The sequence below is a fragment of the Corythoichthys intestinalis genome, chromosome 15 (assembly GCF_030265065.1).
Source record: "Corythoichthys intestinalis isolate RoL2023-P3 chromosome 15, ASM3026506v1, whole genome shotgun sequence".
In the NCBI taxonomy this organism is placed as follows: domain Eukaryota; kingdom Metazoa; phylum Chordata; class Actinopteri; order Syngnathiformes; family Syngnathidae; genus Corythoichthys; species Corythoichthys intestinalis.
In genome coordinates this window covers 49,357,019-49,374,463 of record NC_080409.1, presented here as the reverse complement: position 1 = coordinate 49,374,463, position 17,445 = coordinate 49,357,019, and the positions used below count along the sequence as shown (strand labels likewise).

At 40.5% G+C, this 17,445-nt stretch overlaps 1 protein-coding gene across 2 annotated transcripts in view; it reads left to right on the top strand.

The window, feature by feature from the left end:
• Positions 1 to 17,445, top strand: part of LOC130930729 (latent-transforming growth factor beta-binding protein 2-like) — a 309,203-nt gene that overhangs the window by 173,506 nt on the left and 118,252 nt on the right. For both annotated transcript variants that reach the window (XM_057858789.1, XM_057858788.1), the window contains exons 9-11: positions 1,415 to 1,489; positions 11,278 to 11,400; positions 14,495 to 14,659. In XM_057858789.1, the coding sequence (XP_057714772.1) occupies positions 1,415 to 1,489; positions 11,278 to 11,400; positions 14,495 to 14,659 (363 nt within the window). The remainder of the gene's footprint in view (positions 1 to 1,414; positions 1,490 to 11,277; positions 11,401 to 14,494; positions 14,660 to 17,445) is intronic.

The window sequence follows — 17,445 nt, the reverse complement described above, 5'->3', positions numbered from 1 at the left end:
TACTCTCTGTAAAGTACCAGTTCCATTGGCAGCAAAACAGCCCCACAGCATAATACTGCCACCACCGTGCTTGACGATAGACATGGTGTACTTGGGGTTAAAGGCCTCACCTTTTCTCCTCCAAACATATTGCTGGGCATTGTGGCCAAACAGCTCGATTTTTGTTTTGTCTGACCACAGAACTTTCCTCCAGAAGGTCTTATCTTTGTCCATGTGATCAGCAGCAAACTCCAGTCGAGCCTTAAGGTGCCGCTTTTGGAGCAAGGGCTTCCTTCTTGCACGGCAGCCTCTCAGTCCATGGAGATGCAAAACACGCTTGACTGTGGACACTGACACCTGTGTTCCAGCAGCTTCGAATTCTTGGCAGATCTGCTTTTTGGTGATTCTCGGTTAAATCTTCACCCTCCTGACCAATTTTCTCTCAGCAGCAGGTGATCGCTTGCGTTTTCTTCCTGATCGTGGCAGTGACAAAACAGTGCCATGCACTTTATACTTACAAACAATTGTTTGCACTGTTGCTCTTGGGACCTGCAGCTGCTTTGAAATGGCTCCAAGTGACTTTCCTGACTTGTTCAAGTCAATGATTCGCTTTTTCAGATCCATGTATGTATATTTTTGACCCAGCAGATTTGATCACTTTTTCTGTTAACCCATAATAAAGTCATAAAAGAACCAAACTTCATGACTGTTTTTTGTGACAAAGAAGTATCTGTTCCAATCACCCTATCGGAGAAAAATCACAGTTGTAGAAATAACTGGAAACTCAAGAGAGCCATGACATTATGTTCTTCGCAAGTGTATGTAAACTTTTGACCACAACTGTATCAATTGGTACCACTACGCACAGTCATGGTTGCACTTCCCATCATGCATTTGGGCAGAACAGTTAAATGGCTACAGTATAATTTACTGAAAGCTCAACAAATACACTAAATGGCAATATTTAGTCACAATATACAAAATCACATTTATCCTTTAAGAATTACAAGTCTTTCTATCCGTGGATCCCTCTCACAGAAAGAATGTTAATTATGTAAATGCCATCTTGAGGATTTATTGTCATAATAAACAAATACAGTACTTATGTACTGTATGTTGAATGTGTATATTCGTCCGAGTTGTATTCATTTTTTTTCTTAATGCATTGCCAAAATGTATATGATCGGGAAAAATTATCGGGAATGATTGGAATTGAATCGGGAGCAAAAAAAAAGCAATCGGATCGGGAAATATCAGGATTGGCACATACTCAAACTGAAACGATCGGGATCGGATCGGGAGCAAAAAAACAACCCTACTCGAAGTGGATCTAATTCTGTCAATAGGATTTTTTTTTTTCCATTTTTCTGTGATGTTTTGTGTTTGATTGCAATTTTACATCCTTAAAACATCGCTGTCTCTATTCCCTTTGCAGTATATGCAGTGATCGCAAATGGACAAGTGGAATGCCCTATTGGATATAAAAGAATGAACGCCACGCACTGTCAAGGTAAGCATCAAGTTTTTTTATGTTGAATTGTGTTCTGAATAGGAGAAACGAACGCATATGTTTTCTACATACACGGACTCCTGAGGACTTCAATAATGTTTTCCTCGCTGTGTGTACGGCCCCTGTGGCGAACAGGTCAAGACCACAATTAGCCTTTTTCCAGCAGGCTTTGATCGGGTTCAATGGGTATCTTTAAGTATGTAGACTTATGTTCTGCTCCAGCCCACACCAGTAGTAGAGGAGATGTGATGTGACTTGCCAGTTTGTCAATCCATCTGTAAAAGAAAACGTCAAATCATTCCAGGAAAAGAAAACAGTGTATTTCGCTTCATCACAACATCCCCAAGGGGGCTGGCTGTCAACTGTCTGGCAGGTCTTTCTAACGGAGCCACACACAGTGTCCGCTACGTGGACATAACAGCGTTCTGAACCGTGACGTTACCTTTACATGAAGCTAAATCTTGTCCATTTGTAAATATTTGAATTGACAATTAAAACACGCATGTTATTCTAATCTGATAGGAACCGTATGGTAGGTGTTAGTTGTCCTGTCAAGATTTCTGATTGGTTTTATTGGCCAACACTTTGAGGAGCTTTTGAAAAAATACAAATAATTAAAAATGATTGTAGAGAAGAGGACACGTGTCTTTCAGCAAAATGTCAAGCAGCTAAAATAATGCTTCTTTAATTCATTCATGCTTTTCCTATGCGATGGTTTCAAGATGTTCCACCGTTGCAGCTGCTTATTTCTTTAATTCCAAAAACAGCCGAGTTGCCAGTTCCCCGTGGAATTTCTTTTTTGAACGTTTAATGTCCCTTTCAGCTGTTGCTTCGTTTTCTTTGGTGAAAGTGCCAGTGAGGAAAAACATAGATCTCTACCCAATTTTGTCATTGTGATTGGAACGATGCCTAAGTTGTTAACCTGGACCTTCCAATCCATCCCACTGCTGTTGACTGCACTTTCTTGGGATCATATAGTCATATATCATGTTTAATGTTCCCTCTAATTTTTCATGTGTCTGAGCAGACACACAAGCTCCCTGCGGACCACTGTGAGCAACATCAGATATACACACTGTGGCCACACACTGGTAACATGCCTGTTCAAAACGCTGGATCATAGAAAGTTACAGTGCCCTCCAAAATTATTGGCACCCCAGAAAAAGATGTGTTTTTTAGCTTCTAATAATTTTTTAAATTCAAATAATATGGGACCTTAATGGAAAAAAAGAGAAAAATACAACCTTCAATAAAAGTGCATTCATTCAGTGGGGAAAAAAATCCCACATAAAGAAAAAATGATATGACATCAAATAATGTGTGTCACAGTTATTAGCACCTCTGGTGTTAATACTTTGTACAACCCCCTTTTGCCAACAAAACAAGGTCTGGGGACTGAGATGGCCATGGGAGGAGCTTGATTTTGTGTCTGGTGAACCATTTCTGTGTAGATTTGGCCATATGTTTAGGGTCATTGTCTTGCTGAAAGACCCAGTGACCACCCACCTTCAGCTTTCGGGCAGAGGGCAACAGATTTTGATTTCAAATGTCCTGGTATTTCAAAGCATTCATGATGCCATACACCCTAACAAGGTTCCCAGGGCCGTTGGAAGCGAAACAGCCCCACAGCATCACTGACCCACCCCCATACTTCACAGTGGGTATGAGGTGCTTTTCAGCATGTGCATCTTTCTTGTCACGCCAGACCCACTTAGAGTGTTTGTTGCCAAAAAGCTCAATCTTGGTCTCACACAGATATGCCTGGGACCGTGTGCTTTGGTCAGATGAGACCAAGATTGAGCTTTTTGGCAGGTTACACTCCAGAAAGTAGTGTGAAAATTGAACAAAAATGTACTTCAAATACAAAAATATGTGACATACCACAAGCGAATTAAGTAGTGGTGCTGTGAGATCCAAATTTAATATTTTGTATGACTTCCATGGGCTTGAAGGACTGCATCCATGCGGTTCGGCAAGGATTCATACAAGTCATCAGGAATATCAAAGAGAGCAGTCTTGCATGCCTCCCAGAGTTCATCAACATTCTTGGGTTTGGTCTTCCATGCTTCCTCTTTCATCCTACCCCAGACATGCTCAATGATGTTCATGTCTGGTGACTGGGCTGTCCAGTCCCGGAGGATCTTGATCTTCTTTGCCTTGAGGAACTTTGAGGTAGAGATTGAAGTATGCAATAGAGCACCATCCTGCTGAAGAATTTTTCCCTTTTTATGGTTAGGAATGTAAGAAGCAGCTAAGATTGGTTGATATTTCAGACTATGTATGTTGCCTTCCACCCTGCAGATCTCTCGCACACCCCCATACTGGATGTAACCCCAGACCATGATTTTGCCTCCACCAAACTTCACTGTTTTCTGAAAGAAAATCTCGGATCCATGTGGGCTGCAGTAGGTCTCCTGCAATATTTTCGGCGGCAGTGGTGTAATTCAATGGAAGATTCATCAGAAAAATCCACCTTAGCCACAAAACAGTGAAGTTTGGTGGTGGCAAAATCATGGTCTGAGGTTACATCCAGTATGGGGTGTGCGAGAAATTTGCAGGGTGGAAGGCAACATAAATAGTCTGAAATATCTACAAATCTTAGCTGCCTCTTACATTCCTAACCATAAAAAGGGACAAATTCTGCAGCAGGATGGTGCTCCATCGCAAACTTCAATCTCTACCTCAAAGTTCCTCAAGGCAAAGAAGATCAAGATCCTCCAGGACAGGCCAGCCCAGTCACCAGACATGGGTAGGATGAAAGAGGAAGCATGGAAGACGAAACCCAAGAATGTTGATGAACTCTGGGAGGCATGCAGGACTGCTTTCTTTGATGTTCCTGATGACTTCATCAATAAATTGTATGAATCCTTGCCGAAGCCCATGGTAGTCATACAAAATATTAAATTTGGACCTCACAGCACCACTACTTAATTCGCTTACGTTATGTCACATTTTTATATTTGAAGTACATTTTTTGTTCAATTTTCACACTACTTTCTGTAGGCAACAAATCATTTTTCTTGCCAAAGTTTGACCTTTATGTCTTCATTAAATGATAAATCTTTTTTCAGTGACACAAATATATTTTTGTACATTCAACATCATTTGGGAGGGTTTTAGCTTTCATATGAGCCATTTCTGAAACCAATTGAATAATTAAAGGTCAGGTTATTACCAGTTGTTTCTACAAAGTGGATAAACGACAAGACTTTTGTCAGGGACTGTAGAGTGACTTATGTTGTTTTATGTTTTTTTGGGGGGGGGAATGGGGGAAAAACGCATGAAAAGTAACACCAATTACTTTGCCAAGTAACTAATTACTCTTACATTCGGGTAACTGAGTTGCTAACTCAATTACTTTTTGGGAGAAGTATTTTGTTACTGTAATTCATGACTTTTTTAAAAACACTGATCACGTTACACATTTGTGTATCCTTGTAATTCAAATGGCAAACAATACAGACATACTTCAAAATCAAGGCAGTCAAAGAAAACTGCTTCATCAAAAAATATACAACCAAAATTTGCATTCCCCGCTTGCGCCGTCTCGCACTTTTGCCCCCATAAGGTATGTCTAGTTTTAGACCACCAAAGTCATGTTATAATCCGCCCTTTGGGTAGAACAGTTAATAGCCAATTTCCTTTACAGTGGTCTTGCAGGTGAGTATTGTTTATTACAATTAAGTGCTCCAGTCAGGTTAGAAGACATAATCAGAAAGTTCAAAGCTTTGACAAATACTTGGTGAATAACATTCTGTGTTCTGACTGTGAAATGCTGTTGTGAGCGACCATGCATTAAGTGAAAAATGATGTTGAGATTAGCGCTAGTCATGGCAAAATGTCATTGAAAGTCAACGTCAATCCCAGTCAACCCAGCAACAGACTGTAACAATAGCACTAATCTTGGACTCAAGCAAACCCTGGATTAGGGACCCCATGTGACGAAGGCTGAGCCCAATGCTGACCTGAACTCTGACCAGAAAACGTACCGTTTAAACCTAACCAAAGGGGCCCGCAGTCATATCTGTGTAACGTACAGATTGATTAGAGATGAAAACATTGTATTTACTAATTTCATTGCAGATAGAAAGGGAACAAACGATAAATATATGGTAATCCTTTTTTCTGAGAGAGCTCACACTCCTCAATCTCCCCGGTAAAAATCTATTCAGGGGTGCTGGAGAGGAAGGTCAATCGGGAAGTAAAATCTTGGATTCGGAGGAGCAGTGTGCTTTTTGTCCCAGCCGTGGAACAGTGGACCAGCTCTACAGCCTACCTACATGGTCCTCGTGGGTGCATAGGAGTTCGCCCAACCGGTCCACATTTGATTTGTGGATTAGGAGAACGTGTTCGACCGTGTCCCTCGGGGAGTCCTGTGAGGGTGCTTTGGGAGTACAGGGTACCAATCCCCTTGGTAAGGGCTGTTCGGTCCCTGTATGACCGGTGTCAGAGTTTGTTCCGCATTGCTGGCAGTAAGTCGAATCCGTTCCCAGTGAGTGTTGGACTCCACCAAGGTTGCCCTTTGTCACCGATTGTGTTTATAACTTTTATGGACAGAATTTCTAGGCGCGTAGTCAGGATTTTTTGGAGGTCCACGTCAGGCTACGGCGTGGGGACTTACATTGGTGTGAAAAAGCATCTGAACCTTTTGGAATTTCTCACGTTTCTGCATAAAATCACCATCAAAATTGGTCTGATCCTTGTCAAAATTACACAGATGTAAACACAGTGTCTTCTTTAACTAAAACCACCCAAACATTTATAGGTTTTCATATTTTAATGAGGATAGCATGCAAACAATAACAAGGCGGAAAAATAAGTAGGTGAACCCTCTGCCTAAGGCAGTGCTTCTCAATTATTTTCTGTTACGCCCCCCCCAGGAAGACGTAAACTTTCCTCGCCCCCCCAACTCTCTGCCGCCACTATAAATATACTGTAGTATCATTTGACCTATTATTATGTAAGTGCACCTCTGGATAACATAGTGTCCTTTTTAATATTAAAGAAAAAAAAATGTGTTTAAAAAAAAAAAAAAAAGACCACATCCATCCTGTAAAAATAGACTCAAGGTACATTTTTTGAACATTTGATACTGGAGAAAAAAAATAATGAAATCAATAAATAATCATACATTCACATTGATTAGCAACATTAAATCAAGAGGACAATATGCCAAACAATTAGACTGAAAAAACAAAAATTGATAGAATAAAACCGACAGTGTCATTGGACAGAGAGACAGTTTTTATTTTTGCTGAAGGCAGTATCAGCTCCTTTGCTGTGGGGTTGGGTTATTTTGCATTGAGCAACTTGGTATGCCACCTTATGTGATGCTGACAGTGCTCGCTGGTTTACTGATGTAACACTGACAAAGCGGGACGATTGTTGGCAATATTTGTCACGTTTTCGCTGAAAAAGAGAATTCCTGCTGTCCGCTGCAAACATTTTTAGACAAAGTAAACAGACTGGTCTTTCCTCGTCTCCCACTGTACTAAAAGTCAAAGCCAAAAGCCAAATGCTACATACGCTTCGTCATATTTCTTAGTCCTAGCTTTTCTTATCTCCCGTGCTCTTTGCTGTGTGCTCTTGTTAGGTTCAAAAATACTGCGCACATGCTGAAAATGAGAGCGGCACTGCCACCAACTCAGCGGATGTGCAATTACACATTATTCTAGTTCGGCAAAAAAGTATGTTTCCCAAGGCCACATGCGCCACCCCCAGCATCACTCTGCGCCCCCCTGAGGGGGCCCGCCCCACTATTTGAGAAGTACTGGCCTAAGGAGACTTAAAGAGCAACTGAAACCAATTTTTACCTAACAATTTAAGTCAGGTGTGTGCCCAATCACTGATGAGTGGTTTAAAGCTGTCCTGCCCACTATAAAACAGACACCTGGTAAGAATTGTCTTGACAAGAAGCATTGTCTGATATGCAGCATGGATCGGTCAAAAGAGCTGAAGACCTGCGATCAAGGATTGTTGATATGTATAAAGCTGGGAAAGGATACAAAACCATCTCTACAAGTCTGGATGTTCATCAATCGACAGTCAGAGAAGTTGTCTACAAAAGGAGCGAGTTTGGCATGTTGCTTCGCTCCCAAGGAGTGGCCGTCCACCAAAGACGATGCCAAGAGTTCAGCGCAGAATAATCAGAGAGGTGAAAAGAACCCTAGAGTGTCTGCTAAGGACATACAGAAATCACTGGCTCAGTCCATTATCTGTGTGCACACATCAATTATATGTAAAACTCTGTCCAAAAATGGTGTTCACGGGAGGACTCCACGGAGGAAACCACTGCTGTCTTTAAAAAAACAAATTGTTGCTCGTTTAATGTTCGCAAAAAGGCACTCGGACACGCCACAGAAAAATATGGGCAAAATATTTTGTGGACTGATGAAACCAAAGTTGAATTGTTTGGGAGTAACACATCGTGTGTGGAGGAAAAATGGAACAGCTCACTAACATCAACACCTCATCCCCACAGTGAAGCATGGTGGAGGGAGCATCATGATTTGGGGCTGTTTTGCTGCCTCAGGGCCTGGACAACTTGCAACCATTAATGGAAAAATGAATTTAAAAGTTTATCAGTTTTGCAGGAAAACCTGAGGCCGTCCGAAGCTAAAAAGAGGATGGATGCCTCAACAAGCTAATGATTCAAAACACAGAAGTAAATCCAATTCAGAATGGTTTCAGAAGAACAAAATGCACGTTCTGGCGTGGCCAAGTCAAAGTCCAGACTTGAACCTTATTGAGATGCTTTGGCATGACCTAAAGACAGCGATTCGTGCCAGACATCCCAGGAATCTGACTGAATTACAGAAGTTTTGTAGAGAAGAATGGGCCAAGATTAGTCCTGATTGATGTGCCAGACTGATCTGCAGCTACAGGAAGCGTCTGGTTGAGGTTATTGCGGCCAGGGGGGGGGGGGGGGGGGCTACAAAATATTAAATTTAATGCTTTACTGACTTTTTCCCCCTTCTGTCATTCTTTGCATACTATCTGCATTAAAATATGAAAATCTATAAATGTTTGGGTGGTTTTAGTGCAAGCAGACAGTTTTTTTTGTCATCTGTGTGATTTTGACAAAAATCAGATCACATTTGACTGTGATTTTATGAAGAAATGTGAGACATTCCAAAAGGTTCATGTACTTTTTCATAATGCTGTATATTGACGAATCAATCTGGTGTGCAATCTGTGAACTTTTAACGAAAACTGTCGAGCAAACCTGGTAAAATGGCATCCAATATAATGAAAATAAGGCAAAAAAAAAAAAGTTTAGAGTCCAGTGTACTTTTAATTCATTTTCCCCCAAAAACATATCTGTCAAAATTATCGCGTTAACGCGCGGTAATTATTTTTTTTAAATTAATCACGTTAAAATATTTGACGCAATTAACGCACATGTCCCGCTCAGAAAGTATTCTGCCTTTTGGTCAGTTTTACAGCAAGGCTTTTTGCGCTGTCCAACAGCGAACTCTTGTGGTCGCTTGGCGACATGGTTTATTATTTTCTTTTCTTCATTATGGCTGCACGACGTCTCGGGCTGATAATGTTGTGCTTATATGATCCTTGGACAAGATTTGTCCGTAAGTATGGTTGTTGTAAAGAATGTACATATTATGTTAGTAAGCGAAATGTTATATTTTTTGTTAGAGACGCTTTTTTTTTATGTTTAGTGAACCTGTATAGCGTGCTAAGCTAACGTTGTTGCTAATGCAATGCTGTGTACTTTTTTGTTGTTGTTTCACTAGGGTCTAAAGAGGACAGTGGTTTGAGGCCATTTTATTAATAAATCAGATGAAAAAGGAAGAAGTTTGATTATTAAGGCGTCGTTCACTAGCTGTCTAGCTTTGGAAAAAGTAGACGCTTCGGAGTGAGGACAGCATAGACAGATTTAAATGACAGTAGAGTGAAATGCCCACTACAGTCCTTATGTACCGTATGTTGAATGTATATATCCATCTTGTGGCTTATCTTTCCATTCCAACAATTTATTTTACAGAATATATATATAATTTACAGAAAAATATGGCATATTTTATAGATGGTTTGAATTGCGATTAATTGCGATTAATTACGATTAATTAATTTTTAAGCTGTAATTACCTCGATTAAAAATTTTAATCGTTTGACAGCCCTAGTATAAATACTTTCTATTTTTAATTGTTTCAGTGTCCCAAAGACGTTAATACGTCTTTTAAGTTTTTTTCACAAGAGACATATCTGGGTTCAACTTAGCGCCAAAGCACAAAGCTGAAAATCCATTTTATAGCATTAAAACTGGCCACTGAATGGCAGTAGCGCATTTAGTAAGACACGCAACCCGATTCAACGGCAACGAATGGCCGGGCCGCACGACCGGGGCGCCGGCGGAAGACGACCGGATGGACGTCCAGGATGCCAGGTGGTGGGCGACGGAGCAGAATGACAGGGACCACCAGTGCAGCGGATGGTGCCGTTGAGTCTGTGCTGCTCGCAGAGCCCGCAGAGATTCAAAAAAATTCATCTTTATGAGATAGGTGGTGATGAGGGAAAAGTTTACCTGGTTGTCGTAGCCACAGCAGCGTCATCTCTCAGTTATGTGTAAATAAATTGTTACTTTGCTATCAAAAGCTCTATTTGTCTTGTTGTTTGTGTTATTTTGTAAAAGGAAAACATTATTCAGATCCTTGGGATGTAACTAAAGCTAAAAATAGCTGTGTTAAAGTCACAGTTATGTTTGAAATGTATGCTTTCACAAAAAGCTCATTTTCTCTGTTTTTTCATTAGAAATTGGAAAATTGCTCAAACTAAGCTATTTTCTAATGCTGGTTTCTAAAGAATGGAAAAAGATGAACTTTTTTTTCTGTTGAAAAAAGAGGGTCTAATGTTTCTTTTGGTGGATTCCATGTTTATATAGCAATGGAAGAGAATTTTCTGTGGGCCTTGCAAAATCAGTCAAAATCCAGTAAAACGAAGGGGGTTGCACCGGTGAAAATGGCTGGAAGTGAATGAGTTAAACAATAAAACAAGAAGAGTTTAGCTGGAATGATAAAAATAAGAAGACTCATCTTTTTGGGAAAACATCTCATTAGGTTCCCTTTGTTTTACATTGCCTGTCCTGCAGTGGGACTTCAATTGCTAAAAAATGGGGGGCGGGTACGGTGCCTGAATCCTGGCTTCTGGTTGGCATATTAACTAGCTCGTTTGTTTTATTGTCTTTGGAGCTGGTCGCACTGGTCGCTGAATTAAACAGTAAATGACATTCTGACCCCAGCAATAGATGATGTGATATGTTCTGGATAGAATGTAATAATGTCAAGTAAAGAACTCATTGGCTGCCATTCAAGTCCATGGACGTCCAATCCATTTGGACTGAGAATAGAGTTCAATTGGATCGGATGTCTATCACCATCAATCGAACTGAAACATGATCATTAATTACTGTCCAGTGTTTAAAATGAATGGTTGTTGCAGCCATATCATGGTCAATTTTTCTGTGCGTGTGTTTTCTTCATGTCATCACTCCTCCTGAATTTCATACCGTTGGGTAACTAAAAGCATTCCGTTCATCAACACCTCCGAGCTGCTGGCATTTTTTAAACGATATCATCCATCCAATATTTTGTCACCTTTCAATGTGTAAACGATTCCCAAAACTGACATCATTGTTGGTCTGACATCGTGACAGCTTTGCATACTGAATGTAAAAGAAACGTGATATGAATGTTTCATTACGAGGGGATCATTTGCAGTTCAAGTACTCCCTGAAACAAAGCTTTATGGCTGATGCACTGTGTATTTCACAGATATCAATGAATGCCTCCTACCCGGAATATGTAAGAACGCTGAGTGTCTCAACACCAAAGGAAGCTACAGGTGCACGTGTAAACCTGGTTTCATGTTGGACCCTGCCAGAAGCCATTGTGTTTGTAAGTATTAACTCTTTAAGACTTTCGCTGCCATTGAAAGACGTCCAATCACATGGCTCTTTTCATCCTTCTGTTGTGAAAATAAATTAGTTTATCACCAGGGGTGAAAGTGATCCGGAACGGTCCAGAACGCCATTCCGGTAAAAGATTCAAGCCGGAACGGTGGTTTGATCCCGAAAATACAGTTCCTGACAAAAGTCTTGTCGCTTACCCATTTTGTAGAAACAAATTGCTAATAACCTGACTTTTAATTATTCAATTGGTTTCAGAAATGGCTAAGACCCTCCCAAATGATGTTGAATGTACAAATTATATTTGTTTCACTAAAAAAAGATTTAACATTTAATCAAGACATAAAGGTCAAATTTTGGCAAGACAAAAGTTTTGTCGCCTACTGAAAGTCGTGTGAAAATTGAACAAAAAAAGTACTTCAAGTACAAAAATATATGACATACTCAGAGGTTGCGCTAGACATTTTCGTTGTCTGTCATTTTGACTGACGGGGTCATAAAAATCCGGTCATAATCTATTTTTACCCGTCACTTAAATTTTTTAAATGATAATGATGACATATTCAATAGTATTTAGTTTTCATTCATTTTTAATTAATATTGCAACGCTTGCTTGGCGGCGAAAAATTAGACACGGAAGTCGTGGTATTTTTCTCCCTCTTTTTACTCTGCTTACCGCCAACAACACCAACAAAACAACAACTCCACCCCCAAAGAAAAAGAGGCAACTACATAGACCCCAATCACCAACGTCACACAATGATCTTAATTGTGGTTGTCAGCCCAAAATCTTCTAAATATATATTAAATGCATCTTACCAGATATAAAATGACTGCTACATAGTCTGTGGTGATCATTTGGTGCCCAGATTTCTTGTCGAATTACAGCAGTCCATCTCGCTCTTCTCTTCAGGTCTCTCAGAATACGGTAGAACTTCAAGTCTCTCCATCTATCTTCTCTGTTACTGCAACCAACCGCCACACGCGCCTTAACCATTTTGATTATTAATATTAACGAGCAGAAAAACACGCCGTAATAGGAGGCATGTACGTAGCGGTAATGTGTAAACACGACGAGCTGACACACAATATGGCGGCTCCAGTCAGGGGGGCGGAGTTGTGATGTCATGTGATTGGGGTCTATACACAGGCGGCAATCTAGTCCACCAATTGGATGACGCGCTGGCACACCGGGTGCACCAATAAGAACCTCGCGTTGATGTGTCAATCACGGTGCCGCCGCCAGACCCCGGTGACGCTACAATATTCTGACAGAATAGCCAACGACGTCATGCATTAAGAAAGACAATAGCTAATTAATATGCTCACTCGCCACCCTGTGGTCTGGGGTGTGAATTGCAACCTGTCAAAATGACGGACGGACTTCAGTTTTTTCCGTCACCGTTTTTAAAAAAACGGTCAACGACGGAAAATATTCGGTTAACGCGACCCCTGGACATACCATAAGCGAATTAAGTAGTGGTGCTGTGAGATCCAAATTTAATATTTTGTATGACTTCCATGGGCTTGAAGGACTGCATCCATGCGGTTCGGCAAGGATTCGTACAAGTCATCAGGAATATCAAAGAGAGCAGTCTTGCATGCCTCCCAGAGTTCATCAACATTCTTGGGTTTCGTCTTCCATGCTTCCTCTTTCATCCTACCCCAGACATGCTCGATGATGTTCATGTCTGGTGACTGGGCTGGCCAGTCCTGGAGGATCTTGATCTTCTTTGCCTTGAGGAACTTTGAAGTAGAGATTGAAGTATGCGATGGAGCACCATCCTGCTGCAGAATTTGTCCCTTTTTATGGGTAGGAATGTAAGAGGCATTCTGCAGATCTCTCAGGGTGCAGACAACCGTGTGGCCTTTGCCAAGGCCCACAGCTTGTCAAAAGAATGGATGCAGGAAAAGTGGCAAAAAGTGGATTTTTCAGATGAATCTTCCATTGAATTACACTACAGTCACCACAAGTATTGCAGGAGACCTACTGGAGCCCGCATGGATCCGAGATTCACTCAGAAAACAGTGAAGTTTGGTGTTGGCAAAATCATGGTCTGGGGTTACATCCAGTATGGGGTGTGCGAGAGATCTACAGGGTGGAAGGCAACATAGTCTGAAATATCAACAAATCATTGCTGCCTCTTGCATTCCTAACCATAAAAAGGGACAAATTTTGCAGCAAGATGGTGCTCCATCGCATACTTCAATCTTTACCTCAAAGTTCCTCAAGGCAAGGAAGATTAAGATCCTCCAGGACTGGCCAGCCCAGTCACCAGACATGGGTAGGATGAAAGAGGAAGCATGGAAGACGAAACCCAAGAATGTTGATAAACTCTGGGAGACATGCAAGTCATACAAAATATTAAATTTGGATCTCACAATGTCATGTAACATATTTTTAAATTAAATGTTCACACTACTTTCTGTAGGCGAAAAAGTAGCTTCACTAGCATCATGCGGGCGTAGTTTTTAGCAACGTCGGCGTAGTTTGTAGTGGCTGTCGGCTGCGGTCATTTTTTCTTTTCTTTACTGCTTCTTCCTCTACGCAAGTGACGTCAGCGCGTTGTCCCGCATTAAAAGTAGTCCGGGCAAAACGTGATGCTTAGAGCTGGCAAAATTAAACGATTTCTCGAGGTGAATAAAACTACTCGGATCAGTTTTTAAACTCGAGTTACTCGAGTTGCTCGAGTATTCCTTTCAGCTCTCAACTATAGCATAAAGAACATGCTAACAAGTTTACCAAACCATCAGTGTCACTCCAAAACACCAAAATAACATGTGAAATGATATCATAATGTGTTAATAATTTCACACATAAGTCGCTCCTGAGTATAAGTTGCACCCACAGCCAAACTATGAAAAAAACTGCGACCTATAGTCCGAAAAATACGGTAATCTTCAGACTTCTAGGTTACATCTTTTCATTATATCTCAGGAATGCAATGACTCCTATGTATTGAATAGGGATATTGTCCTCATTTTTTTCTTGAAAGATGTTTTCGCCGATAACGATTTCTCGGCATGCTTTCTAGAAATAATGTGCAAACTAAAGTTTTGTATGTTATTGGCTATTTCCTCAGCTGACAAGGCAGTTTCCGACCAGAAGGCGTTTTGCTACAGATCCGTGTCAGCAGGTACATGCTCCCTACCACTTTCTCAGCACATCACCAAGCAAATCTGCTGCTGCAGCCGTGTGGGCAAAGCCTGGGGAGATGGGTGTGATCGCTGCCCTTTGCCTGGATCTGGTATGTCTATAAACATACTCAAATATCGTACGAAGGTCATGTACCCAATCTGCAAACACAAGGGCGTAGGTTTGGTCTTAATATTGGCAGGGACGATATAACAGCATAACCTGCATGTACACTTTTTGCTGGGGACGGAACATTAATAAGACCAGACATATTTGGTGAATGGAGGTCAGGACTTTATTTCTCACCTATATGAACCTAATTAATTGATCGGCAAAATGATTAATGCAAAATAAATCTGTATTGACCTATACTAACTTTCACACTGCAAATTTATAAAGTCTTAATCTGATCATTTTTGTTAAATCTAGTCAAATAATTTTCTCCATCTTTTTTTGAGTGTTGAAGGCTAATTAACAGATGAATGCGTCAGATTCTTCCACATACTTTAAAGAGTATGTCATGCCCTGGGAAAATGTTAATATTCCATCATTTATCCATAAACGCATGCCTTTTGTATTCATGTCATGCCACTTCGTGTAATTACACACAAGAAAATGAGAGAAATTTGGCTCGATTGTCAAGCTAAAACGACTGGCGCCCGAGATCTGGCAGATTGTGTGTGTGACGTCATTACAAGTGAAGAGAGTGCCACCAGCCACTAGGGGGGCAGCGCCTGTCTGCATCAATATAGTTCCTTCTAGTGAGGGGAGAATTAGCGGTGTTTTGAGCTGTTTATGCTGTAACATTGTGTTCATCCTGCACATATTCCAGGTTCACTCATGAAGAAACACCCCTCGTTGTCAAAAAAAGAATTCAGAATTGACAGTGAGGGGTGTTTCTTCAACAAGAAAAAAGGCTCAGTGCTTTAATGCTGAATGGCGGCGATGATGGCAGACAATTTTGTTTCTAGTTTCAGCGATGAATCCGACGTAGAAGGACGTAACGAATGTTCATCTAATGGTGACTAGGAGAGTTACGAAGCTTTAATTGGTGTTTTAGGTTACCAATTTGAGCCCAAACGAACGCCAATGCAGCGTAATGAAACGGTCATTGAGGGGAGCAATGACACTGATGAAACATCGGCAGCAGATTGTGTGGGAAACAACGAATTATATTTTTTGCATTTCTTTTTGTGAAGCTGATACACCGTGACCGCAAAATAAAGTAATGTATAGAATAATTATCATTTATTGCGCTATCATAGTTTTTCGCTCTGCCAACAGACACAAATATGAATGGGATCAGAGGATTTGTTCTATATATTTTACGAGCGATAATTTATACATGTGTCCAGTCTTGTATCCAATGCGTGATATATTTTTTTTTATTATAAAAGAGTACTCAATCTGGCCATTTCGAGCTTGGCTGCTCCCCTCCTTTGCTTAGCCTTAGCCTCCTTTGCCAGTCATCGTCCTCTTTCTTGATATCTCGGGACATTTAGGTGGCTGGTGTATGGTGAGCACCGCATCTGCTTTGAGCAGCAATCTTGCAGTAAAACCAGATTTCACTTGTCCATAGTTCGAGAAGCTTTCAGGTGGAAAATAACAGAAAACCGTGCCGGAGGCTGGGTCTAGAAAATTAGCCCTCTTTGCACGGACGAACTTTACCCATTGTCTGCGTAGTCCAGCTTTTTTTTTTCGCGTTCGGGAACTCATGGATACTATATTCCGATAAATAGCTATTTGTACACCACATAGCACAGCAGTTTTGAACCATTTTAGTGATGTTTTGGTCAAACAAACCCGAACGCTACTCTCTCGTCGATAAAAAACAATGGCACTTGGCTCCACCTCGACTGTCAATCACTTGTCGTGACGTCCCCGCCCCATTCGGCTGTTTCCGGAACACTTTCGGAAATGTTCGTCATTTTCGATCTATTTTCGATAATTGCTCATAAATGTGATTGATTTTTTTGTTAACTTTATCAATATTTGTTATCTTGGCACATAACGGTTCTATTGATATCTCACACCCCCTTTGCCGTTACATACCCTTTAAGTAAATATTACTATTTGTTCGTATTGAGCCCATTCATCTAAAAATTGTTCATTTTTCACCTAAATCAAGAAAAAAAATCTTTCAAATAATTTTTTGAACAATATTCTTGAATTAAGAACATTTCTGACGAACAAGTTTTTCTTTTAAGATCAAATATACAAACTTTTTGCTTAAAATAAGTCTGTTAAGCTTATTTTCTGCTAGCTATTTTCTTTTTTCAAGAAATCTGAGTAAAATCGACTGGAAGCGCTGTAGCAGTAGTGAAATTAGTGGAGTGTTCCCCACCTCGACAACATTGACGTCTTTTTACATTACTTACAGTTAGGGTTGTTCCAATCATGTTTTTTTGCTCTCGATCCGATCGTTTTAGTTTGAGTATCTGCCGATCCCGATATTTCCCGATCCGATTGCTTTTTTTTTGTGCTCCCGATTCAATTCCAATCATTCCCGATAATTTTTCCCGATCATATACATTTTGGCAATGCGTTAAGAAAAAAATGAATAAAACTCGGACGAATATATACATTCAACATACAGTACATAAGTACTGTATTTGTTTATTATGACAATAAATCCTCAAGATGGCATTTACATTATTAACATTCTTTCTGTGAGAGGGATCCACGGATAGAAAGACTTGTAATTCTTAAAGGATAAATGTGACTTTGTATATTGTGACTAAATATTGCCATCTAGTGTATTTGTTGAGCTTTCAGTCAATGATACTGTAGCCATTTAACTGTTCTGCCCAAATGCATGATGGGAAGTGCAACCATGACTGTGCGTAGGGGCACCAATTGATATCTTCTCTGCGTTGGGAAATAACATTGGGTGTTAAG